This window comes from Oncorhynchus keta, chromosome 31 (assembly GCF_023373465.1).
Source record: "Oncorhynchus keta strain PuntledgeMale-10-30-2019 chromosome 31, Oket_V2, whole genome shotgun sequence".
Classification (NCBI taxonomy): domain Eukaryota; kingdom Metazoa; phylum Chordata; class Actinopteri; order Salmoniformes; family Salmonidae; genus Oncorhynchus; species Oncorhynchus keta.
Genome location: NC_068451.1, coordinates 11,940,944 through 11,968,039, shown reverse-complemented (window position 1 = coordinate 11,968,039; position 27,096 = coordinate 11,940,944). Strand labels below are relative to the sequence as shown.

General features: G+C 45.8%; 3 protein-coding genes across 3 annotated transcripts; 2 read left to right on the top strand and 1 right to left on the bottom strand.

The window, feature by feature from the left end:
- The first annotated feature begins 5,223 nt into the window (after positions 1 to 5,223).
- LOC118364443 (protein S100-A1) lies at positions 5,224 to 7,644 on the top strand. The gene is made up of 3 exons (XM_035745980.2): positions 5,224 to 5,332; positions 6,642 to 6,801; positions 7,235 to 7,644. The coding sequence occupies exons 2-3, from the start codon at positions 6,661 to 6,663 to the stop codon at positions 7,382 to 7,384; spliced, it is 291 nt and encodes a 96-aa protein (XP_035601873.1). The 5' UTR covers positions 5,224 to 5,332; positions 6,642 to 6,660; the 3' UTR covers positions 7,385 to 7,644.
- A 915-nt stretch (positions 7,645 to 8,559) lies between these two features.
- LOC118364441 (methyltransferase-like protein 25B) lies at positions 8,560 to 12,736 on the bottom strand. Its single transcript, XM_035745978.2, has 8 exons — positions 12,598 to 12,736; positions 12,151 to 12,269; positions 11,837 to 12,053; positions 11,652 to 11,714; positions 11,394 to 11,531; positions 10,329 to 11,236; positions 9,869 to 10,053; positions 8,560 to 9,733 (listed from the first exon to the last, which is right to left on the bottom strand). Exons 1-8 carry the CDS (start codon positions 12,700 to 12,702, stop codon positions 9,618 to 9,620), a joined length of 1,851 nt encoding a protein of 616 aa, XP_035601871.1. The 5' UTR covers positions 12,703 to 12,736; the 3' UTR covers positions 8,560 to 9,617.
- Positions 12,737 to 12,786: 50 nt separating this feature from the next.
- On the top strand, positions 12,787 to 25,304 carry LOC118364442 (interferon-stimulated 20 kDa exonuclease-like 2). The gene is made up of 4 exons (XM_035745979.2): positions 12,787 to 12,909; positions 13,420 to 14,304; positions 24,334 to 24,534; positions 24,669 to 25,304. Exons 2-4 carry the CDS (start codon positions 13,606 to 13,608, stop codon positions 24,768 to 24,770), a joined length of 1,002 nt encoding a protein of 333 aa, XP_035601872.1. The 5' UTR covers positions 12,787 to 12,909; positions 13,420 to 13,605; the 3' UTR covers positions 24,771 to 25,304.
- Positions 25,305 to 27,096: the final 1,792 nt, after the last annotated feature.

Below are 27,096 nucleotides of genomic sequence, written 5' to 3'. Positions count from 1 at the left end.
CTGTCTAATCTTGGAAGGTTAAGCAAAGTATAGCTATAGCCTATAAAGTAATACACAAAGTAAATGACATGTGAATACTTATGACAGAGGTCTGTATTCTGACAACATGGACAGTTAACACATATCAGGCCTAACACCTTTGCCAAGATATCCTATAAACGACGGCTTCTCGGGCATTATCACTTAATTGACCCCTTGGTTTTGTATTCTGCAAATATACTTCTGAAGTAGTGTTTGTTTTATTGCGTGTGTTCATCTAATCTACCATAGTCATAGCATAAGAGCATGTAATCTTGAAAAAGGACAGAAGGACAGACACTGCATGCCAATGTGTACATTAGCATATGAATGAATTACAATCTCATAGAATATAGCATGTGTGATGAAAGATGGCTCATTCATCAGCTACAGCTGATTTGAATTTGGTAGTTAGCGTCTGATATGAGCGCAGAAGGACAGAGGGAGATTATTTCCATGTGATGTCATTTGAGGTGATAAATGCTGGCAAACCATTTTGGGTGCCCAGCAAGGGACAATGGTGTGTTAGAGAGAGTGAGTGTGGCACATGTCCTTCGCATAGAGTTGATCAGGCTGTTGATTGTGACCTGTGGAATGTTGTCCCACTCCTCTTCAATGGCTGTGCGAAGATGCTGTGCGGTAATTGGCAGGAACTGGAACACGCTGTCGTACACGTCTATCCAGAGCATCCAAAACATGCTCAATGGGTGACATGTCTGGTGAGAATTCAGGCCATCGGAGAACTGGGACATTCCAGGACTTGCGTACAGATCATTGCGACATGGGGCTGTGCATGATCATGCTGAAACATTAGGTGATGGCGGCGGATGAATGGCACGACAATGAGCCTCAGGATCTTGTCGCGATATCTCTGTGCATTCAAATTGCCATTGATCAAATGCAATTGTGTTAGTTGTCCAAAGCTTAGGCCTGCCTATACCATAACCCACCCACCACCATTGGGCACTGTTCACAACGTTGACGTCAGCAAACCGCTCGCCCACACAACGCCTGCCATCTGCACGGTACAGTTGAAACAGGGATTCTCCAACCTATCTCCTGATTCTGCCTCCTCAACCCTCCTCTACTCCCTTTCTGCATCCTTTGACTCTCTATGTCCCCTATCCTCCAGGCCGGCTCGGTCCTCCCCTTCCGCTCCGTGGCTCGACGACTCATTGCGAGCTCACAGAACAGGGCTCCGGGCAGCCGAGCGGAAATGGAGGAAAACTCGCCTCCCTGCGGACCTGGCATCCTTTCACTCCCTCCTCTCTACATTTTCCTCCTCTGTCTCTGCTGCTAAAGCCACTTTCTACCACTCTAAATTCCAAGCATCTGCCTCTAGCCCTAGGAAGCTCTTTGCCACCTTCTCCTCCCTCCTGAATCCTCCCCCTCCCCTCCTCCCTCTCTGCAGATGACTTCGTCAACCATTTTGAAAAGAAGGTCGACGACATCCGATCCTCGTTTGCTAAGTCAAACGACACCGCTGGTTCTGCTCACACTGCCCTACCCTGTGCTCTGACCTCTTTCTCCCCTCTCTCTCCAGATGAAATCTCGCGTCTTGTGACGGCCGGCCGCCCAACAACCTGCCCGCTTGACCCTATCCCCTCCTCTCTTCTCCAGACCATTTCCGGAGACCTTCTCCCTTACCTCACCTCGCTCATCAACTCATCCCTGACCGCTGGCTACGTCCCTTCCGTCTTCAAGAGAGCGAGAGTTGCACCCCTTCTGAAAAAACCTACACTCGATCCCTCCGATGTCATCAACTACAGACCAGTATCCCTTCTTTCTTTTCTCTCCAAAACTCTTGAACGTGCCGTCCTTGGCCATCTCTCTCAGAATGACCTTCTTGATCCAAATCAGTCAGGTTTCAAGACTAGTCATTCAACTGAGACTGCTCTTCTCTGTATCACGGAGGCGCTCCGCACTGCTAAAGCTAACTCTCTCTCCTCTGCTCTCATCCTTCTAGACCTATCGGCTGCCTTCGATACTGTGAACCATCAGATCCTCCTCTCCACCCTCTCCGAGTTGGGCATCTCCGGCGCTGCCCACGCTTGGATTGCGTCCTACCTGACAGGTCGCTCCTACCAGGTGGCGTGGCGAGAATCTGTCTCCTCACCACGCGCTCTCACCACTGGTGTCCCCCAGGGCTCTGTTATAGGCCCTCTCCTATTCTCGCTATACACCAAGTCACTTGGCTCTGTCATAACCTCACATGGTCTCTCCTATCATTGCTATGCAGACGACACACAATTAATCTTCTCCTTTCCCCCTTCTGATGACCAGGTGGCGAATCGCATCTCTGCATGTCTGGCAGACATATCAGTGTGGATGACGGATCACCACCTCAAGCTGAACCTTGGCAAGACGGAGCTGCTCTTCCTCCCGGGAAGGACTGCCCGTTCCATGATCTCGCCATCACGGTTGACAACTCCATTGTGTCCTCCTCCCAGAGCGCTAAGAACCTTGGCGTGATCCTGGACAACACCCTGTCGTTCTCAACTAACATCAAGGCGGTGGCCCGTTCCTGTAGGTTCATGCTCTACAACATCCGCAGAGTACGACCCTGCCTCACACAGGAAGCGGCGCAGGTCCTAATCCAGGCACTTGTCATCTCCCGTCTGGATTACTGCAACTCGCTGTTGGCTGGGCTCCCTGCCTGTGCCATTAAACCCCTACAACTCATCCAGAACGCCGCAGCCCGTCTGGTGTTCAACCTTCCCAAGTTCTCTCACGTCACCCCGCTCCTCCGCTCTCTCCACTGGCTTCCAGTTGAAGCTCGCATCCGCTACAAGACCATGGTGCTTGCCTACGGAGCTGTGAGGGGAACGGCACCTCAGTACCTCCAGGCTCTGATCAGGCCCTACACCCAAACAAGGGCACTGCGTTCATCCACCTCTGGCCTGCTCGCCTCCCTACCACTGAGGAAGTACAGTTCCCGCTCAGCCCAGTCAAAACTGTTCGCTGCTCTGGCCCCTCAATGGTGGAACAAACTCCCCCACGACGCCAGGACAGCGGAGTCAATCACCACCTTCCGGAGACACCTGAAACCCCACCTCTTTAAGGAATACCTAGGATAGGATAAAGTAATCCTTCTCACCCCCCCCCCCTTAAAAGATTTAGATGCACTATTGTAAAGTGGCTGTTCCACTGGATGTCATAAGGTGAATGCACCAATTTGTAAGTCGCTCTGGATAAGAGCGTCTGCTAAATGACTTAAATGTAAATGTAATGGATTCTTCCTTGTAGAACACACTTCTCCAGTGTGCTAGTGGCCATCGAAGGAGAGCATTTCCCCACTGAAGTCGGTTACAATGCTAAACTGCAGTCAGGTCAATACCCTGGTGAGGAAGACGAGCACGCAGATGAGCTTCCCTGAGACGGTTTCTGTCAGTTTGTGCATAAATTCGGGAGGTTATTTTTCGTGGACAGATTTTGGGCAGAGTAAAACCTCTTGCTTCGCCTCTTCCTCTCTGCTTACAGTCGGTCCCTGTCTTGGGTTCTCCGCAGATGGTATGGAAGACAGCTGGCTCCATGTGAATTACAATCCTGACGCTCAGTTGAAACATTTAGAAACGTTAACAATCCTCCCTTGCGATACGGTTTTGGAAACATAAAGCCTTTCACTTTCACATCAAAATAATTTCACAAATGCAAAACAAATACTTACTGTACACTGTTTTAACCGGTTTTAACACAGTTGCAGCCGACAGTATTTTTCAGTTACAACACTATTACACACAAATGTTAGGAGATGCTTCGATAGCTAATTAGAAGAGGTGGTCACATCTTCTTCTCTTCATCATCTTCTTCTTCTTCTACAAATTTGTATTGGAGGACCGCAACAAACTGAAAGGTACATACACCGCCACCTAGTGTACTGGAGTGTGAGGCTGGTCACAGCCTACCTATTTATCTATTTCTCTTATCTAGGCCTGTGTTTCCGCCTAATATTCTGGAGTGTGAATTCATTACACTTTGTGACACAAAAAGGGAAGGGGACGGGGAAAAGGGACCAACTAACCTTATACCCATTTAAAAACCTCACCACCTTTCCACTACTTGGCTCTATCTGATCCGACACCAGGCCAACAATCCTGGGAGGACGAGACACTATCATTAAACACACCATGTAAATCTTCTGCAGTAAAATCTCATACACCCAAGTACTTCTCTGCAGCTGCCACCACAACATATTTTTTTGTGATTTGCGTTCCATTTCTGTGGTACAGTTGATAACCATGGCTATGCCTCACTCTCTGTTGGCCTCAGCCTCCTCACAGGGATACTCTCTGGATCTCTAGCCCTGTACCCATTTTCCTCTCCTACTCTCTTCATTGTCTCAGCATACCACACCTTCTGTACTACTCTGATCCTGGCAACTTCAGTCTGCCTTTCTCTCACTGGAAACTTCTGATCCTCAGCATCATGGGTACCCCCACAGTTAACACACAACTGTTTCCACCGATACTACATATTCCTTTGTTCCATGCCCTCCTGCACACTTCTTACGGTTGCCTCTGTCTTCCGTGGGCCTAAACAAGCGCTATAACATGGAAATATGGCCGCCCGGAATGGGAACTCTAATCCTAAAAATGTGTGTAGTCATTTAACCGTTTGTATTTATTTTTATAAATACTTTCTCACAGACGTGAAAGTTATTCCAAATCTTTCCAAAACGGTATCCTTCGTGCAAGGCATAGGCCTATTTGCATTTAGACAGAGCATTTGGGAAGCGTCATGGCATTTCCCTCAGAAGACAGTCTGATGGCTCACGTGATGCAATAGAATAAGTGTTACATGGGGTATATTCATTCACTACGTTCATTCTGTTGCAAGTTTCTTGAGAGTTTCTATTGGCCACATTTAGTTAGGTCCCATTCCCGTTTCCTTTGTTTCCATCAGTTTGGTTCTTTAACCGTAAACGGTTTCCGTTGCAACTTCAAAACGTAATGAATACAAACCTGCTAATAAACTCGGAATGGAAATCCGTCGTTTTAGTTGCTTTAAACCACAATAGGCCCCATCATTTGAAGACGTCGTTGTTAAATACAGCCTATACGATAGTATACTGATACTGTATTGTTTATGCGGTAGGCTAATACATTATGTATAATAATTGTAATTAGTAGTTGCACCGCCAAATGTAACCTTACATGGTCAAATTAATTTGGTCTACCCGTGTCATTTGTATCCGTGATGTTGCAGGTTTCACCGGTGGGAGGCGCCTGATTAGAATTTTCTCACAGGTGAGATGCATAAAACAGGTAAGATGAGGATCGACGCCACTTCTGCTTCGTTTGTCATTGGCGTTGAGGTGAGTAGTGAACGTGTTTGTGGTCAATAGATTTTTAACATAACCTGCATTCCTATTTCTTGTTGAGCATATGTATATTTCTGTGCCATGCCAGCCTATAGGCTACCTGGTGAGAGAAATCATATTTCCTTTTTTTTGTGGGTGGGGGGTAGCATTGAGTTTATTTTATAGTGCTTCTCTTGATTATTGCACATTTTGCCATCTGTTTTCTAATTGCCTACATTAGGCCTGTTGATAACTATACAGTGTACAAAACTTTAGGTACATCTTTTACCCTAAGGGCCTCAATTTGTTGGGGCATGAATTCTACAAGGTGTCAAGTGCTTCCCACAATTGTGTAAAGTTGGCTGGTGGGCCATTCTTGATACAAATGGGAAACTGTTGTGAGTGGAAAAACCCAGCAGTGTTTCAGTTCTCGACGCACTCAAACTGGTGCGCCTGGCACATACTACCATACCTGGTTCAAAGGCACAAATCTTTTGTCTACCTAACATTCAGAGGGTGAATGTAGTCTAGTAGTTAGTGTTGGGTCAGTAACTGTAAGGTTAATCTGTCGTTCTGCCCCTGAACAAGGCAGTTAACCCACTGTTCCTAGGCTGTCATTGAAAATAAGTATTTGTTGTTAACTGACTTGCCTAGTTTAATAAAGGTAAAATAAAATTAGGCACCCCCCCCCCAGAGCTTGAATTACTAGGATAGCTGCGCTCATCACTTCCCCACCGCACACAAAAGACTGAGCTTCATTATTTATGCATCTCTGGGGGTGACAATCAATTGCTTGGAAACCATCTAGAAAGTTACTGAGATACCTGATCGTTTTGCGGTTTATACTGGACCCATGAGAACCACAAGGTCTGACGGTTTCCTCTGTGTAGGCCCACCAGGGCTGTATTGGTGACGTGTGCTCACCTGGGCAACCAATAGCAATGTCTCATTCTCCTTTGGATCAATATTTTTCAATTCTAGTTGCTGCTGGAGTCAATATTATTTAAACATTTTAATTCATGGGTTGCTGGTTATTGGCTGCCTGTATCTAGATCATAGTTTAGCATGTACTTTGTTTTTCAAAGAGAATTTGAAAGGTGGCTAGATTTTAACCTACATGATCATTTGGAACTGGATGAAATGAAAAGACAACTTTCCCCAGTGGCTTTTGCATACAGTTTACAATAGTCTACACAGACAAATGTGTTAAAATAAACAAGAACCAGTAAGTGGTTCACTTCATGCAAATTGACTTCTACTGTGAAATCTAATTGTCCATACAGCTTATACACTGTTGTGGATTGACCTATCCCTTTTTTTTTAGGTATCCACAGCTCTGTAAAATGGGTTCCAAACTCGAGAGTGCAATGGAGGGGCTAATTCGAGTGTTCCACTCATACTCTTCAAAAGAAGGGGACAAGTACAAGCTGAGCAAAGTTGAGCTGAAGAATCTGTTACAGGGGGAGCTGAGTGACTTCCTGGCGGTGAGTTTGATTCCTAATGCTGTCGAGGGGAGGGATATGTGTGGTTTCAATATGACATTCTGCTCAATTACATTTTTATGGACATAAACAAAATTAACTTTCCCAAAGCAAGTCATACAAACAAGTATTGGGGAAGTCTTGATTTATTGAACAGTTGTGGGACCCATCACCTTCAAGACATATTCTACTAGAATAATTTAAATAATTCTATGGCCTTGAAACAACGCTTATCACCTAGACATTTCTTAAATCTGAAATTATTTCACGGGTATAACAATATGGCATGACATCGATCTTTCCATCTGATTGGCTTTGCAATTTTCTGTGTATTGCCTATTCCAATTATTTCATATCTACAACTGTTCTAAGAGTCATGTGGCTGCTTCTGGTCTGGACCTACATTTCATTAACCATTCCTACTCTTCTCCCTCAGGCAAGTAAGGACCCTATGGTAGTAGAGAAGATCATGAGTGATCTGGATGAAAACAAAGATGGTGAAGTGGACTTTCAGGAGTTTGTCATCTTGGTTGCTGCGCTGACCGTGGCCTGTAACGAGTTCTTTGTAGAGAGCCTGAATGAATGAGTTTGGAAACAGTCTGTGACCTCTGTTCAACTTGTTAATAAAACATGTATGCTTTAATTTAAAAAAATAATTTTTGACAAACCCACAATGGTTTCAATATTGTCACATAATGGTTATTTCTAACAGGCTCTTTTGACTTTTGTAAAATGATTGCCGCTGTTGAATCCTGCAATGAACTGACCACTTTCAGTGTACTGTCATTGCACTAGTAGTTAACATTCTGCTCAGATCAATAAAGGTGATTGCTGTCTAAATATGTTAAACTCAGCTCATCGTAGACTTGAGTGCACATTACCGGTACATGCCTTTTGCATGTGTAATCTGGGGCAGTATGAATAAATTCCCAGGAGTGCTGATTTAGGATCAGTTATGCCTTTTAGATCACAATGACAAAGATTACATGGACAGTAGAGACCTGATCCTAGAACAGTACTTGTACTGAGACTCTTCATATGGCCCCTGGTCTGCTACCTATGCTTAAACATGGCAAACTGCACCCAACGTTATCGTGAAGGATTTGCACTGAAATGCATAACTCCTTCTGTTTGGCTAAAAACAAACAGTTCCCACACAGCAGACTGATTAGAATGCAGCCAGCCAGCCAATCTTAATTACATGCAAGGCTTGCTATAAATCTGTGTGTGACGATGTGTTGGCAGCAACAGAACACTGGCGTCTGAGGCCCAAGTCAGGATGCTTCAGTCATGTGTTAAACACGCCCTGTAACAAACTCATGTGTGGTGCAGACTGTAAAATTCAAACTATTTTTGGTTCAATAGAGGTACATCAAGATACTGTCCATATGGCACATTTGTGGTCATGAGTCATGGACACAAGTAGGATACGACCAATGGTATGTGGCGACTGTTCTTATAAAATGTGACTGATCACAATGTACTTGGTGTAACTCTAGCGGGTTGAATAAATTGAACAATAGCACCAACACACAAGGTCTGTGGATAAGGTTGCGACGTCTAGAGCTTGCCGGCTTAAAATGAGCGTGCACTGAGCAACAGGTTTCATGTATGGCTGCTGTGTAAAATACATTGGCTACGTTGGACTAATCCTTCAAAACTACAGGTCGATTTTGAGTGTCAGTGACTAATGTGTCAATCCCTGAAAAAATTAATGAACAATGACTACTGGAAACAGGCTTTGGAAAATAACAATTCATCTGAAGTCTAAATACTAGTCTTTATTCATTTACACAATTTGAAAGGGGCACATTCCATTAAAGCAAGTTTGTCCAGACATGAATATGAAAAAGCAATTGCATTGTGTATGGTTGCGTGCCCTTCACTTCTTTCCACATTCTGTGATGAAAGTCATTTGACTCTGGCCATGTCTGAATACCCATACTTGCATCCTAAATATTTTGATTATGCAAAAAAAAGTTTTATAGTATGCAACATTTTGAAAATCAAGTATCCTTTAAATAGCCAGATCCTTATTTCAGCTTTGACAACCAGATATGGGGATGTGCTACCAAAATCAACCAATAACATGAAACAATGCAATTTTGCATGACGAAATTCTGAGTATGGGAAAACAAAGTTTTATAGTATGCAATTTTCAAATATCAAGTATGGTTTAAATGTTACTCATTTCAGCTCATCTAGTTGAATTCAACGCACATTTTTCCACAATGCATTGGAAGAGGGGGGCTGTGAGTGATTGGCTACTTAGAACTAGGGCCTAACAAAATTAATCAACTTAATTAGGAAGATGCTGAATAGCAACGCTTCTGCAGTGGTGTTCAAATGTAATGTTGGCCAAGTAGCTTTTTGTTCTCTTTAAAGTGATCATGAGTGTAGTGTCATAGGCTACATCTTTTGAATTTTTATATTTCCCAAAGTGGATTTCTGTTCTCAGTGTTCTGATGTCATTCCCAATGATCAGTGCTTTAGTTATGTTGCTGTCCAGCAGTTTTGAATTTGCGATGCACCTGACTACGTTTTTTTTTGTCGATTTGAACATTTGAAAAGTTTGTGTGTGTACTAGGGTATTTGATTTAATTTATATATGCAACTATAACTCCATTACTATTCTATTCAGACAGTACGTGCAAAATAGTTTGTGACAATGAGTACATAGTATACAGTTGAAGTATGTAGTACGCTAGTATGGATATTCAGACAGCTACTCACTTCTAAACTTACACTCAAGTCCTTGAGCACCAATGAGTAAGGGTGTAAACTCTGAACACAACACACGTTTCTAGAGGTGTCCTTGGTTACGGAAGGGTGCACTCAGTCTCTTCGTCCCTTGTCGGCTGCTTCAAAGCCATCAGTACCAGGTTTCGGGGAGAGAACGCAGGGTCAAAGAGTGGCACCAGCTGACTCTTTATACCTACAACAATCAAGCAATAACAAATAACACCTTTACTGTTAGCACTGGGCCCACAAGAAAAGATGTATGGAATCCAGATACAATATCAGTATACATTAAGATCTGATAATACACAGTCTCTGTACATTTCCTCACCTTTCTCCTGCAGGTATAGCATCCTGTCCAGCAGCACCAGTGTCTCCACCACCGGTGCCAGTAGCAGAGCCAGGCTGAAGTAGACCACCACACGACCCTCCTGCCTCAGCATGGCCCCCACTCTGCAGGTGTCCAGGGGCAGGTCAGGGGGCAGGCCAACGCGGGGCAGACCCAGACGGGCATACCTGTGGGTACATGGTGAGAGGGGTTCAAGGGTACATATAAGATAGATGATCATGTTTGATCTAAAAGCGATATAGAGAGAACGCAGATATTGAATTCCTAAATGTGATCATCAAAATTCTCCTTATACACAAGGATAATACCAAATAGTTTCTGAGACATATGCAAATGATGTATTTCTTAAGTTTTCATCCTAACATACAGTGAAAGCTGCTGCCTGATGATAGACTGAAGAGAGACTGAAGAGGTATGGATACAAACTTGGGTAAACACTCACTCTGTAAAGGGTAGTAGATGTGCTTTCTTTATTGCCTGGACTCCCGGCCTGCGCAGCTCTGGCTTCGCCTCCCTGATAACTGTCTCTAGGGTTGCCCGATAACAGTGCATCCTTAGCAACCCACTCTCCTCCCGCAGCCTGTGCATGTAGTCCTCTATGGCGTGACATGCCCCCTCCCGCGCCTTATAGGACAGCTGGTGTCCCGGCAACCCCTGCACCCAGGAGCTCATTGGGTAGCCAAACTCTAAGTGAGATGCCTCACTGGTGGGCAAAGGGGATAGGGGAGGGGCTATGAGGCCAGGGGGGTTGGGGTTCTCACTGGTGGTGATCTTCATGTAGCAGCACGCCACGGAGGTGATGCCACGAACGTGAGGGCAGCTGGCAAAGTGGCGAAGGAGGGTGGCACTGAGGTCCCCGCAGGCATGGAGGCCCGTTAGGATAAAATCTGGACATTCCTGCCCCTCTTCTACAGGGCAGACAACTTCTGTGGATGAACTCTCTTGGCAGAGTGGGTGGACATATGGGCCTTGCCCGGCTTCAGTGTTGCATTGACGTTTTGGAAACAAGAGTGAGTTAGACCGGGGTTCATGTTTTACACTAGTAAAAGAGTTTGTACATGTATTGTCATTATTCTTGAGTGGGGATGCAGCCTGGCCATTGTCTGAACAACCCAGGAATTCTGATTCTGTAGTCAACACAGGATGGTCTCCGTGACCATGTTGCTGATCAGGTTCTGACATGGACTCCCGCTGTCTCTTCTTACTGGATCCAGCCGGAGCGGTCTGATCCTCACAGACACATTTACCATTTCCTACCTGCTTGACGAAGTCTTTCCATGATGCTTTGGGGTTGACCCAGCCAGCCACATGGCAGGGTGAGGGGCCAGATCTAGAGATCGGAGGTCCATTCTGAAAGAGTAAGAGCAGTATAAATATTTAATTCTTCATTACATTGCATATTAGCAATATTCACCTAATTTCTTAACTCTGGTTTTACAAAAAATGCCTAGTCTGAGCCAATCAATTGTGCCTTTTTTGCACTTTACTGAGTGTCCTGGTGCATTACCTTCCTCTGCCGCTCCTTCTCCAGCATCCACAGAAGCTGTCCATCATATTTGGATGCCATGGAAACTAGAGTGGGATCAGCCTCAATTCCAGTCACAGACAGACCAAGCCCAAAAGACAAGAAACGAGTCAAATGGCCCTAGGGAGACCAGTAGGGATACACAATCATGTAGCGTGACAAATCTCATTGTTAGGCAGATTACAAAAAGTAATAATGTGTGACACCTAGGTCTGATCACAAGACTGAATATTAGGTTACCTGTCCAGAACCCACATCCACCACACTATTGCAGTCTGTCAGGTCACAAAGCTGTTTCACCAACTGTGGAGAGAGATGAACAGATCAGTATCAACAACAACTGAAATGCTTATTTAAATCAACAGCATATATAAAAAAGCAGTATGCACATCCATATTTATGCAAATGAGTATGCACATCTTTACCGTTCCCAGACTCCGGATCTCATGCTGCTTCTTGGGTTTCACATGTTTCCTAAATATGTGTCCCAGCAGTGAGCTCTGACTCTTGTTCTCCAAGAACTCCTCTGGCTTCAGCATGCCCACTTCATGTCTCCGCTTGCCCTGGGGTGTCCTGGGGAATGTCAGGGCATGCGCGGTGGCCCGGAAAGCCAATAGTGAAAGAGGCCATACACAAGAGTAGCTGAAATAAAAAAGTAAAATTGTACAAGTTATTTCAAACTGTTTTATGATATAGAATCCAATTCAAATTGAACAAATACACTGGTATGACCGAATACCTTCTATTCACATTCAATCTGTCCAATAGGAGGTCAGCTATTTGTGGGGGTGACAGGTCACAGAGGATCTGTTGCCATCTGGTAGGCAATGTAGCCCATAGATCCTCGCTAAAGAATTCCTATGGCAGGAGAAAACATGATCAATAACACATTAATTGAAGAGTAGCTAGAGAAATCGATTCAGGGGCCCTTTGATCCAGGGATCCAGCTTCATCGGAGCGTGTAGGGTGAAGTTGCCTCTAGACGCTGACTTTTGGTCAGTTTAGCATTTTTCCAAATAATGGTTTTAGGTCAGGATTGAGGGAGGGGAAGTTAATCCTAGATCTGTAGGGGAAACTTCAACCTGGAGCAGAGGACGTGATCATCTTATAATCAAATAACATTATAAAAATCTGCAGCAACGTAACTTAGAAAACAGAGAAATATAACGAGTTGTTTGCTACGTACAATTATGAAGGAATCGGAGATGTGTTTGTATGTCGACAGAAAATATGTAAGCTTTCTTGCCAACTCTCTTTGCTGCTCTTCTGATAGTGTCGGTAAGCACATCATTCGACCGTCAAATTGGCAACTGACCGGTTATAAATTGTGAACATTAAACATTTCAACAATACACTATTACAACCGATTGAAAGAGTTTTATATAACGACGATAAGTAGTGTCTGTTTGTAGCTCTTCCTCACAACACGACCTCTGAACCGGAAATAGTCGATTGTTTGGCTGTTAAGGATGTCGGAAGCATGGTGCTTTGTTTATAGGTTGGTGTATATGTGTAATTTGTTGTTTAACGATGATTTGTTCACCATATTATCAGGACACAATATAAGTTTAGACATACAGTTAAATTAGTCTGTCTGGAGAATAAAGTTGAATTCCTAGCTAGCTAATGTTCGAGTCACTGTTTCGGGTAGCTTAGCATCAGAACTAGCTAGTATTACTGTAGCTTGATAGCAAGCTAGCCAAGGGCCCAATGCTAGCTCGCCTAAGCCGTATTTTCTACTGTAATATCCTGACAGCTATCTAGCAAGCTAACATTTACACCTCACGGATTACACATACTTTTCGAAAATACCTAAAGTTAATTGTGGCTAGTTAGTTACGTGGCCTCAATGTGTTTCATGCTAAGCTAGTACCAAACTAGCTAGATTATATAAACGGCGAACTAACTGGCTAGTTAACTTCTTTGTTGGTCATGACTAGAACGTTTTCCCACAATTTCAGACATACCAGCTGATTTGTTAACATAAATCAATTTTCTTTCTGTCCAGGTATCACAATACCGCTTCAATTGATGTCATGACAATTGGGTCAGAATGACATTTGATTAAAACAAATATTTGAACCTAATTTTGCACAGCAGTGAAGGCCTTTATGTCCAGTTGGAGGGAGTGGGACGTCAACCGTTTTAGTCCAAGACCAAACCTAGCCCCAGCTGAGGAAGATTCCCCTCCAAGATGTCGGACATTATGTTAAACCTGGACTGTTCTGGCAGTAGAGGGCCCTGTAAGGACTCATCGGGAAGCAACAAACACAAGGCATTTGACGATAGGTGGCGACTCTTGGAGAAAAAGGGTTACCTCAACAAGAAGCAGAACCAGCACAATAATAGACAGGGGAATAAACATCAGGGCCCGCCTCCCTGGGCCAATCGGCCATCTCAACCCAATGCTGCACACAACAAAAGCTCTGCTCAGACTCAGAATACTCACAGTAAAAGTTCATATCACATACCCAGTTCAGAGCATGCCAGAGGTGTTGCTTCCAAGCCTGCAGCATCCACAAGCAGCTCAACATCCTTGACCAGTACTGTGAAGAATTCCACCCATCCTGAGCAATCCACTTCAACTATCACCCTGGGGCACCAACCCCCACCCACCAGGACTGTTGCCCACTGCGCCCCTGTCCCAAGAGGGTCAGCCCCCTTTTGTAACCCCCTGAAGTACCTTGCCATGGACTGTGAGATGGTTGGCACGGGCCCCAAGGGTCGCAACAGTGAGCTAGCACGATGCAGTATTGTCTCCTATGATGGAGACGTGGTGTATGACAGGTACATCAAGCCCACCAACGCAGTCACTGACTACCGGACTCGTTGGAGTGGCATCTCCTGGCATCAACTGGTCAAAGCCATGCCATTTCAACATGCCAGGAAGGAGGTAAGAAGCCTCCCGGAGGAGAATGTTCGAAAGAGGATGAAAAATGTTTTTTTCCACCGAAAAGGACCTATGAGCATATCAAATTCGGTGTCAAATGAAAGCAGAGTCTATATTTTGAAGGCATAGCTACATTTTTCAACCATTTTCTATCTTGAAAATGTGATATTAGCAAAGGCTTTGATTTCTGGATAAACAGATGGAAAAGGGGCCTTAGAAAACATATGCTAAAAAAAGCATTTAAAAGGTATCAGAAATACATCAAAACATAGTAATGTAAAGACCCCTGCCAATTAATATCAACACTTATATTTAGTTTTGGGTGAGTTGTTTACCTCCTGTAAGTTTAATAAATATTGCCTTGTAATTCCATTACCAAAGCCCACATGTTTAAAATATGAGGAGGGAGGATAATTAAAGTTCACAGTAGTAACAAGTAATGGTAGACCTACCAATAAGTTATAGTGATTTTACTGACATAAATATTGTTTGAATTATTAAGTGATTCAAACTCATTCTGTTACCAAATCCGTTACGGAATTACTGCAACTGAATTGGCTACAATGGGAAATCATAAGTCACAAAGTGTTAAAACAGTCTGGATAACTCTCACTCTCTCTCACCATGAAGCAGTGTCATTCATTTTGAACTGGACTGTTATGTTTCACTATATTGGATCACTCCAATATATTGGTATCACTCCGCGGCGGAGGGATACATCCGTGAGGAGTTACAGATTTTCTCCAGTGTACACCTGTGTCACGGCTGGGGTCCGCCCCTATACATAGACCCCATGGCCGCGACATGTTGTCTTTCATTTTCTCGGCGGATGTCCGTATGGTTTGAAGTACAAACTTTCTGAAGTTCGCTTGGTAAGTCACTAGTAAATCAAATCAAATGTTATTTGTCACATACATATGGTTAGCAGATGTTAGTGCGAGTGTAGCGAAATGCTTGTGCTTCTAGTTCCGACAATGCAGTAATAACCCACAAGTAATCTAGCTAACAATTCCAAAACTACTACCTTATAGACACAAGTGTAAGGGGATAAAGAATATGTACATAAAGATATATGAATGAGTGATGGTACAGAGCGGCATAGAGTAGATGGCTTTGAGTGCAGTATATACATATGAGATGAGTATGTAAACAAAGTGGCATAGTTAAAGTGGCTAGTGATACATGTATTACATAAGGATGCAGTAGATGATATAGAGTACAGGATATACGTATACATATGAGATGAATAATGTAGGGTATGTAAACATTATATTAGGTAGCATTGTTTAAAGTGGCTAGTGATATATTTTACATAATTTCCCATCAATTCCCATTATTAAAGTGGCTGGAGTTGAGTCAGTGTGTTGGCAGCAGCCACTCAATGTTAGTGGTGGCTGTTTAACAGTCTGATGGCCTTGAGATAGAAGCTGTTTTTCAGTCTCTCGGTCCCAGCTTTGATGCACCTGTACTGACCTTGCCTTCTGGATGATAGCGGGGTGAACAGGCAGTGGCTCGGGTGGTTGTTGTCCTTGATGATCTTTATGGCCTTCCTGTGACATCGGGTGGTGTAGGTGTCCTGGAGGGCAGGTAGTTTGCCCCCGGTGATGCGTTGTGCAAACCTCACTACCCTCTGGAGAGCCTTACGGTTGTGTGCGGAGCAGTTGCCGTACCAGGCGGTGATACAACCCGACAGGATGCTCTCGATTGTGCATCTGTTTGTGAGTGCTTTTGGTGACAAGCCAAATTTCTTCAGCCTCCTGAGGTTGAAGAGGCGCTGCTGCGCCTTCTTCACGATGCTGTCTGTGTGGGTGGACCAATTCAGTTTGTCTGTGATGTGTATGCCGAGGAACTTAAAACTTACTACCCTCTCCACTTCTGTTCCATCGATGTGGATAGGGGGGGGTTCCCTCTGCTGTTTCCTTAAGTCCACAATCATCTCCTTAGTTTTGTTGACGTTGAGTGTGAGGTTATTTTCCTGACACCACATTCCGAGGGCCCTCACCTCCTCCCTGTAGGCCGTCTCGTCGTTGTTGGTAATCAAGCCTACCACTGTTGTGCCGTCCGCAAACTTGATGATTGAGTTGGAGGTGTGCGTGGCCACGCAGTCGTGGGTGAACAGGGAGTACAGGAGAGGGCTCAGAACGCACCCTTGTGGGGCCCCAGTGTTGAGGATCAGCGGGGTGTAGATGTTGTTGCCTACCCTCACCTCCTGGGGGCGGCCCGTCAGGAAGTCCAGTACCCAGTTGCACAGGGCGGGGTCGAGCTTGATGACGAGCTTGGAGGGCACTATGGCGTTAAATGCCGAGCTGTAGTCGATGAACAGCATTCTCACATAGGTATTCCTCCTGTCCAGATGGGTTAGGGCAGTGTGGTTGAGATTGCATCGTCTGTGGACCTATTTGGGCGGTAAGCAAATTGGAGTGGGTCTAGGGTGTCAGGTAGGGTGGAGGTGATATGGTCCTTGACTAGTCTCTCAAAGCACTTCATGATGACGGACGTGAGTGCTACGGGGCGGTAGTCGTTTAGCTCAGTTACCTTAGCTTTCTTGGGAACAGGAACAAGTGTAAGTGTAATATCTTGCGTGGAAGTATACTCACTGGCTGTTTGCAGCCTGGAGCAGCTGGCCACATGGCCAGACCCTCTTGAGTGCTCCACTCCCGGTTGATCTGTATTTTCTGCCCGTGGTTTGTCGTGCTTGGGTTTCGTTAGCGTTACACTACGACTCCATGTGCATTAATATATTGGTGCCTCTTGCTGCCACAAACTGTAATTTACCTTGCACGACTTGCCGACTGACTTGTACAATGTGTGTGTTGTGAATTGCTTTTTTCATGCTGATCCCCGCGCCTTTGTTAGTTATCTTACAGGGTTTTCTTCTTGTTCTTTCCCCTGCAGAGTGCGAGTATTATGGAAAACTATGTTGAGACATTAACTTTGGGTTCCTTAACGGGTGTTACTCCATATGGTGCTGTTTTTACCGCTTGAATATTAAACCGGTAGGTAATGTTGGAGTAAAACAAATAAATCAATCCATTACCAGGTTGCTGTTTTTTTTGTCTGCCTGTTTTCCCACAGGGGTCTTTCCCTGTGTTTGCAGAGGTACTGGGTAATTTATCCCTCACAGGGTTCCTATTCCTCCAAGCAGGTCATGACATACAGTGGGGCAAAAAAGTATTTAATCAGCCACCTATTGTGCAAGTTCACTCTCAGGATACATGACCCCATTCATTCTTTCCTTTACACGGATCAGTCGTCCTGGTCCCTTTGCAGAAAAACAGCCCCAAAGCATGATGTTTCCACCCATGCTTCACAGTAGGTATGGTGTTCTTTGGATGCAACTCAGCATTAATTGTCCTTCAAACACGACGAGTTTAGTTTTTACCAAAAAGTTATATTTTGGTTTCATCTGACCATATGACATTCTCCCAATCTTCTGGATCATCCAAATGCTCTCTAGCAAACTTCAGACGGGCCTGGACATGTATTGGCTTAAGCAGGGGGACACATCTGGCACTGCAGGATTTGAGTCCCTGGTGGCGTATTGTGTTACTGATGGTAGGCTTTGTTACTTTGGTCCCAGCTCTCTGCAGGTCATTCACTAGGTCCCCCCGTGTGGTTCTGGGATTTTTGCTCACCGTTCTTGTGATCATTTTGAGCCCACGGGGTGAGATCTTGCGTGGAGCTCCAGATTGAGGGAGATTATCAGTGGTCTTGTATGTCTTCCATTTCCTAATAATTGCTCCCACAGTTGATTTCTTCAAACCAAGCTGCTTACCTGTTGCAGATTCAGTCTTCCCAGCCTGGTGCAGGTCTACAATTTTGTTTCTGGTGTCCTTTGACAGCTATTTGGTCTTGGCCATAGTGGAGTTTGAAGTGTGACTGTTTGTGGTGGAGTGCCCTACTGGAGCGCCCTACTGGATGCCTGTTTTGTGTGGTGTTCTCAGAACGCCTGCCCCTGGCGGTTGAAGGCCATGCACGAGTGGGTCGGTCAGGCTTGGGCTCAGGCTGGGGACAAGCTTCCTCCCCCAGGAGTGTTGCGGCAGCAAGCTGTTAGTCTGGGCCCAGTACCCCTCCCAGGAAGCGTGGCCAGAGCCACCGCAGGCAGAGCTGGGACCACCTTGAACGGAGAGCACATGCTCTTCGTCAGGAGGTTGATAGCTTCGGTGGCGGCAACAGCTGTTCCCTGTTGGCCAGTGATAAGCTGTTCCCGGAGGACAATGCTGGCACTGTTCACCACTGTGAGCGGGGCTACCAGGCTGACAGGCCATCAGAAGCCACCAGCAGGGCTTCATCGCCCCCAGTAGCTCGAGAGGCTATGAGGAGCCTACTCACTCGTGCCACTGCCCGACCCAGGTACTCTAGGCACCAGAGGAGAGGCGGGCCCCGGCAGGACACCTGATACACCCTTCCCCGGCCTTGGCGCTTCTCCAGGTCTCAAAGGGTGAAGTGGGAGGAGGGTGTGGAGTCCCCCTGGGTGTTACCACAATGCTCAAGGGGCACTGATTCTGGTTCCCGGCCACCTTCGCGTCACCATACCCCCCCACAGAAGTAATCCCTGCCGCTGGAGATCTCCTCACTCCTGGACAAGAGTGCCATCTGCAGGAGCGAGACATCAGTATGACTAGGTAGGTTTCGACCGATTCTGGACCTCCGCAACCTCAATGGGTAGAAGGTACTGAGGTTCCACATGCTGTCCCCAGCCTCGTGTTGCAGACCACGATGTGGTCCAGGGACCAATGGTTTGTTGCGCTGAACCTGAGGGATACGTACTTCCTTGTTCCTATTCACCCAGCTCATTGGCAGTACCTCCGATTAACTTTCGAAGGTACAGCTTACAAATTCATGGTTCTTCCCTTTGGGCTCTCCTTGGCACCCCACACTTTCACAAAGTGCATGGACGCTGTCCTGGCACCTCACACATCCCGAGGATTGCTGATCCTCAATTGCCTGGATGATTGGCTGATTTGTGCCCTGACCAGGACCCAGGTCCTGCCAGACAGACATGCTCCTGACCCACATCGGCATGCTGGGCATGACTGTAAACGGCAAGAAGAGTCATCTGACGCTCACCCAGAGGGGGGCCTTCATTGGCATGGAACTGGACTGAGTCCTCATGAGGCGATCCATCTTGCCTTGACCACTTTCTGCAGTGGTGGGTGGTATCCGCCCTGACCTGCCAACGTCTGTTGGGCTTGCTGACGGTGTCCTCATTGCTGATTCCCCTGGGCCTGCTCCATCTCTGGCCTTTTCAACGTCCACCGGCTGCACCCAAAGCACCACCGTCACTGCCAGCTGCAGGCCTCAGGGCATTGTTGAGGTGGCGCTGTCGCTCCTTTTTCTCAAGTGGGGTGGAGATGCTGAGGATGTGCCGCCGGGAGCTGGTCAACACCGACGCCTCCCAGATTGGCTGGGGGGTTGTGACCAAGGGCAGGTCGGCCAGCGGCTGTTGGCTACCCCCTTGGAGCAGCAAGCACATCAATACACTAGAGCTCTGAGCTGTACTGCTGGCCTTGCGGTCTTTCCTTCCATATCTGAAAGGAAGACGTCCTGGTGAGAACGGACAACACCACAGTGGTGGTTTACATCAACCATGAGGGTAGACTGAGGTTCCACCGCCTTAAACTTATAGCGTGGGAGCTCCTTCTCAGGGCTGTCTAGCGTCTCTACGCGCAGCACACGTACCTGACATCTTGAGTGTGGCAGCGGATATGCTCTCAAAGGAGGGTCCACCACCTTGGGACCGGCGTCTACATCCCCAGGTGGTGCAGCACCCGTGGGGCAAGTTCGGGAGGGTGCATGTGGACCTGTTTGCCTCCCTGGAGAATGCACACTTCCCCCTGTGGTACTCCATGTCGGAGCCACCAGGGCCTCTGGGCTTGGATGCTCTGGCTCACGATTGACCAGAGCTAGAGCCCCCATTTTCCTCTGATCCAGGCTATGCTGGACAGGACCAGAATGGCAGAGCATCGTCTGCATCCTTCTCCTGTCCCTGTTGTCTGGGACATCCTGGCAACTTTCCCCGAGAACGGACTTGCTGTCTCAGGCTGGGGGATCTCTGTGGCATCCTATGGCTACACCGCCTTGGTCTGTGTGCTTGGTCACTGAACGGCACCAATGATCCATGTTAGGAATACAGGAGGGTTTAATGAACACCATGCAGAGCGCAAGGGCGCCGGCTACAACCGCAGCATACCAGTTGCGTTGGTGGTTGTTCTGCTTTTAGTGCACTGGTATTGAGGTTGTGCCCGAGTCATGCGGGGTGCAGTATGTCCTCCAATACCTGCAGTCTCGCTTGGATGAGGGCTTGACAGCCTCTACACTGAGCGGGTACTTGGCTGCTATATCTGCCTGCCATGTGGGGTGGATGGACAGGCCAGTGGGGCGCCATCCCTTGGTCTACAGGTTTATGAAGGGGGTTCGTCACCTGCGTCCAGCTAGGACCCGCTCAATGGCAAAGCCGCCTTTCGAACCGTTGGAGTCTGCCTCCCTGAAACACTTCCATGCTCTTTCGGTAAGTTCTGAGTGGTGGATTGACCCCGGGGGGAGGAGTATATCACTCCGCCCCAACCCTCCATTCCCCCTGCAAGGTTCTGTCAGACAGGCATGTGAACATCCCTTTTGCATTGTCAACGTCCGGCACCGACAGGGATGGCCGCCTTGCTTCGCGTTCCTAGGAAACTATGCAGTTTTTTTGTTTTTTACGTGTTATTTCTTACATTAGTACCCCAGGTCATCTTAGGTTTCATTACATACAGTCGAGAAGAACTACTGAATATAAGAGCAGTGTCAACTCACCATCAGTACGACCAAGAATATGACTTTCGCGAAGCGGATCCTGTGTTCTGCCTTTCACCCAGGACAACGGAATGGATCCCAGCAGGCGACCCAAAAAAACGACTTCGTAAAAGAGGGAAACGTAGCGGTCTTCTGGTCAGACTCCGGAGACGGGCACATCGTGCACCACTCCCCAGTATACTTCTCGCCAATGTCCAGTCTCTTGACAACAAGGTTGATGAAATCCGAGCAAGGGTAGCATTCCAGAGGGACATCAGAGACTGTAACGTTCTTTGCTTCACGGAAACATGGCTCACTGGAGAGACATAACCGAATACAAACAGTGCAGCTATTCCCTCCGCAAGGCAATCAAACAAGCTAAGCGTCAGTATAGAGACAAAGTAGAATCTCAATTCAACGGCTCAGACACGAGGTATGTGGCAGGGTCTACAGTCAATCACGGATTACAAAAAGAAAACCAGCCCAGTCACGGACCAGGATGTCTTGCTCCCAGGCAGACTAAATAACTTTGCACACTGCCCTAACCCATCTGGACAAGAGGAATACCTATGTGAGAATGCTGTTCATCGAATACAGCTCGGCATTTAACACCATAGTACCCTCCAAGCTCGTCATCAAGCTTGAGTCCCTGGGTCTCGACCCCGCCCTGTGCAACTGGGTACTGGACTTCCTGACGGGCCACCCCCAGGTGGTGAGGGTAGGCAACAACATCTCCTCCCCGCTGATCCTCAACACTGGGGCCCTACAAGGGTGCGTTCTGAGCCCTCTCCTGTACTCCCTGTTCACCCACGACTGCGTGGCCACGCACGCCTCCAACTCAATCATCAAGTTTGCGGACTACACAACAGTGGTAGGCTTGATTACCAACAACGACGAGAGGGCCTACAGGGAGGAGGTGAGGGCCCTCGGAGTGTGGTGTCAGGAAAATAACCTCACACTCAACGTCAACAAAACTAAGGAGATGATTGTGGACTTCAGGAAACAGCAGAGGGAACACCCCCCTATCCACATCGATGGAACAGTAGTGGAGAGGGTAGCAAGTTTTAAGATCCTCGGCATACACATCACAGACAAACTGAATTGGTCCACCCACACAGACAGCATCGTGAAGAAGGCACAGCAGCGCCTCTTCAATCTCAGGAGGCCAAAAGCACTCACAAACTTCTACAGATGCACGATTGAGAGCATCCTGGCGGGCTGTATCACCGCCTGGTACGGCAACTGCTCCGCCCACAACCGTAAGGCTCTCCAGAGGGTAGTGAGGTCTGCACAACGCATCACTGGGGGCAAACTACCTGCCCTCCAGGACACCTACACCACCCGATGTTACAGGAAGGCCATAAAGATCATCAAGGACATCAACCACCCGAACCACTGCCTGTTCACCCCGCTATCATCCAGAATGCGAGGTCAGTACAGGTGCATCAAAGCTGGGACCGAGAGACTGAAAAACAGCTTCTATCTCAAGGCCATCAGACTGTTAAACAGCCACCACTAACATTGAGTGGCTGCTGCCAACACACTGACTCAACTCCAGCCACTTTAATAATGGGAATTGATGGGAAATTATGTAAAATATATCACTAGCCACTTTAAACAATGCTACCGAATATAATGTTTACATACCCTACATTATTCATCTCGTATGTATACGTATATACTGTACTCTATATCATCTACTGCATCTTTATGTAATATATGTATCACTAGCCACTTTACCCATGCCACTTTGTTTACATACTCACCTCATATATACTGTACTTGACATCATCTACTGTATCTTACCTATGCCGCTCTGTACCATCACTCATTCATATATCTTTATGTACATATTCTTTATCCCCTTACACTTGTGTGTATCAGACAGTAGTTTTGGAATTGTTAGTTAGATTACTTGTTGGTTATTACTGCATTGTCGGAACTAGAAGCACAAGCATTTCGCTACACTCGCATTAACGTCTGCTAACCATATGTATGTGACAAATAAATTTGATTTGATTTAGATTTTATCCTGTCTGCTTACGACCCCCCCCTCCCCAGACCAGCTCTTTGCTATGGTGAGAGAGTCCTGGGGGCTGGATCGTGGCTCCAATATAGTGAAACATAACGAAGTTGCGTATGTAACCACAGTTATGTGTGCTATATGGATCACTCCAATCCTCTACGGTGCTAGAGGCACTTAAAATGATGTAGAGAACTTGTCGCGGCCAAAGGGTCTATATATAGGGGCGGACCCCAGCCATGACACAGGTGTACAAGGGAGTAAATCTGTAAATCCTCACCTCGAATGTATCCCTCCGCCGCGGAGTGATACCAATAGCTCACATAACCATGGTTACAAACGTAACCTTTGTTTTTACAGCATGAGTAGATGCGCTTGTTTTGAGGTCAAAGTGAGAGTTACATGCAGTGGCGTGTGCATATTTGTTCATATCCTTTGCTAGTTAGTGAGTTACTAGCCCAATTATTGATAATTTGTAGTCAGCAATGGGGGATTTATTGCTGCATAGAAGAGCACAAACATGAGCATTTTCTTTTGAAAAGTGAGCCAGGTAAAGAAAAGGGGCAGTGTTGGCCAGTGTTGTATTTTGAGACAGGCTTGAATAAACTAAGTAGCCAATAGGCAGAGGGTAGCATAATTTGTCTGATTCTCTGTAATGCTTTCGGAATAATTATGCATTTTATTTTGTAAAGTGGTTTCTTGCATCAAACAATATAATTTTAGTCACCTTGTCTGAAGGTCAAGTGGATTAACAGGTTAATGTCAAGCCCTGCATGTTTTTTTCCAAATCTCTTGTAATGTAGGCCTACATTGAACACACATTGGCTGTTGTTTTTGATGGTTGGCCACTCTGATAGAACTACATTATGATCAAATACTCACAGTAGCCTAATTGACCACTGTTTAAACTTAGCTAAAGCGGGTACAGCATCAGTGTTCACAGTAAACGTGCACCGGAAGTTGCACTGAATTTTCACAATGTTCAAGTTTGCTTGCACTTAGCAGACCTGAAATTTGCTCAGTGATTAAAAAATGATGGAACATTGGTTGTATGGTTTGTTAAACTTTGAAATCAATGGTTTTTGTTTGGCATACATTTTCAAGTGAAAAACTGAGTCAAAGAGTAAATCCGTTACTGTGGAATTGCCCCTTAATTGATTCTTTTTGGACCTTTACTTTACTGAACATGACCATGATATCATTTGATCTCTTATTTGTATTCCCCCCTCCTATAGATTCTGAAGATCCTTGCAGGAAAGGTGGTGATAGGGCATGCTGTCCACAATGACTTCAAGTCCCTAAGTTACAGTCACCCTGCTGTCTTAACGCGGGACACCTCCCGCATTCCTCTCCTCAACCAGAAGGCTGGCTTTCCAGAGAAAGATGTTGCCTCACTGAAAAGACTCACCAAGGCCCTGTTCAACCGCAACATCCAGGTGAGAAGAGACTTCTGATTGAAACGGGATTGATTCAGTCTGAGTTGTTCTCGACAAAAGTCGTAAGCTAATAAACCTCTTATTGTGTAGCTTATGTTATTTGTAGTAACAAGGAATTCCCCTTGTGTTCTCAGACTGGGAAGAAGGGGCACTCGTCTGTGGAGGATGCCAAAGCCACCATGGAACTGTACAAAGTTGTGGAGGTGGAGTGGGAGAGGACCTTGGCCTCCAAATAAATAAAAAAAGCCAGTGAAAGCCTGTATGACTGACCTGGTGAAAGGGTTGAGCGATGGTATGGACGTATCATGTTTAACATAATTTTAACATTCAGAAATCACTATCAGGTCTTCCACTTCTCACCTCAGCCACTTTTGTCTCTTTTTCTACTTCTGTTTAAAAAAAAGAACTAAAAAAACAGTTGCCTTCAGGGTTGCAGTTGTTTATTTTGTGGTGGATAACCTATGCCACAAGCTGACAGTCCTCTGCCACAAGGGTGCAGTCTATTTTCTTGGTTTAATTAATTAATTCCTAATACAGTACTGTGATTTTTAAAAATGAATTTGAATTGTCTAGAGTTATTTGTTCAGACACTTCTAATTTTATATATTAAATTGTTAACATACAGCATTTCAGTACATGTTAATTTTGACGGGTGGAAGTAAAATCGATTTTAATGCAACTGCAGTATAATGATTAAATTGGTTTTAAACAAGCATTGTAATGGCAAACATGGGGGGGGAAAGAAATAAATGACCAATGCAAACTTTTAAGCCTACATTACTTATTGATAATAACCATTACACAGAGGCAATTGTATGTCTGTCCAGGGACTTGATATTTCTAGAATCTTTCCTGAGGGGTTCTTGTGAAAGTAGACTGTGGTCCTATTGACTCACAACTGTTACCAAGACACCATTCAACACAACAGTGCCAGACTGGTGTGATTAGACTACAGCTCCAGTAGTCATTAAACAAACATCATGCATTGTCGTCCAGTTTCTTTTCAGTGGATAATTTAGCGACGCATTAGCTTAATGGCAATACTCAATTAAAAGCATTTGTGTCAAAACTAAAAAAGATTTCAACTAGAAATCCCATTGATTCATGTTGCTGTTGTTGACATCTGTTGGAGCTGACTGTGGACTTATACTTCAGTGCTGTGGGACCCATAAAGAGAGGCCCCTGTTGTATCTTCTCCTGCCTTGGTCAGGGTGTGAACTGTGCTACTGCCTTTGGCTGTTTTGTTTTCCCCCTCCTTCTGTGAAGACCTATGCTAGGTATTCAAAGAGAACCGTTCTGTTCTTCTCATGTCAGCCTTGGCCTAACCTCTATTGACTGAGCAGGCAACTGAAAACCACGGTATCGCTGGTGCCAGAGCTCCTGATGGCTAAATCCAGGACATTACACCTTCTCTCCAGAATGTATCAGTGATTCTGAGAGGGCACGCCACTATGCCAGTCTTCCCGGCTGCCATCCATTCACTGGTTATGTGGACCCTTGTTTTATCTTGACGGACATCTTGACTCTTCACAACTATCCACTGAGGTTAAAAGACAATTCATTTCACACATTTTTTTTTTTGACTTGTTGGAGCTTTCCATTGTTTCCTCTTGTCAGATGTTTTTTACCATTTCATGTCAAGAAATAAATTGTGTCTCATGCATATTTACTTTGAACTCCACTCCCACTTGTGTAGGCACCGCAGAGTGGACCTTTACAAATGGCAGAGAAGCCTGAGCTCTAAATTCTGCCACAAAATGCCTGTAGGTGCCGTGCAGAGAAGTCATTGCGTAAGGTTGAGAAATGACCTTATACCAATGCATTCATCAGTGACACAGCGGAAGAGGTTTGCAGCCTGAGAGATGAGCCAAACAGGTTCTCATTAATGTTGATTTGAAAAGGCAGTAAAGTATTATAGCAGTGGAACAATCAGGTCAGTGATCAGATTTAATCGCAGGTGGAATGCATTTCTTTGTGCCACGAAGGGATATAGCTGAATGAATTGAGAAATGTTGCCTGGAATGAGAGTATGTCCAGAGCAAGTTAAAGTTGTAACATACATGTGTTTTCTACAATGATGTTTTGGCCCTCACAACATTATCAATTTATAACATTGAGATGGATGGTGGCAATAACCAATAATGAACTAGACTGGGGGTGGGAAGTGCATGGCAAAAATATTGGTGACTCTCTCTGAGCCAGCCTACAATCATACCCATACCTCTGGGCCTGCAGTCCAACAGCGGTGTCCGTTCCACTGGCTTCCCAGCACCCATGTTGACCATCCCGCACCATGCCTATATGTTAAATTCCTTCACAGCCTGCCACTCAGCCGCAACTGTCAGCTGAGCAAGGCTATGCACAAAGCCGTATTCACCCTCCCCTCTTACCAAGACCTCTTGCTCAGCACTACTACTATGCTACACTCACTTTTCTAACTTCTGTCTGTTTATACTGTTGGGCCATTAAAACCTCTGTGGGTGGCCAGCATCCACCCTCTGTCCACAAGTGGTGAGCATAGCAGACATGAATCACGACTCTGACTCTGCAGCCTGTCCACGA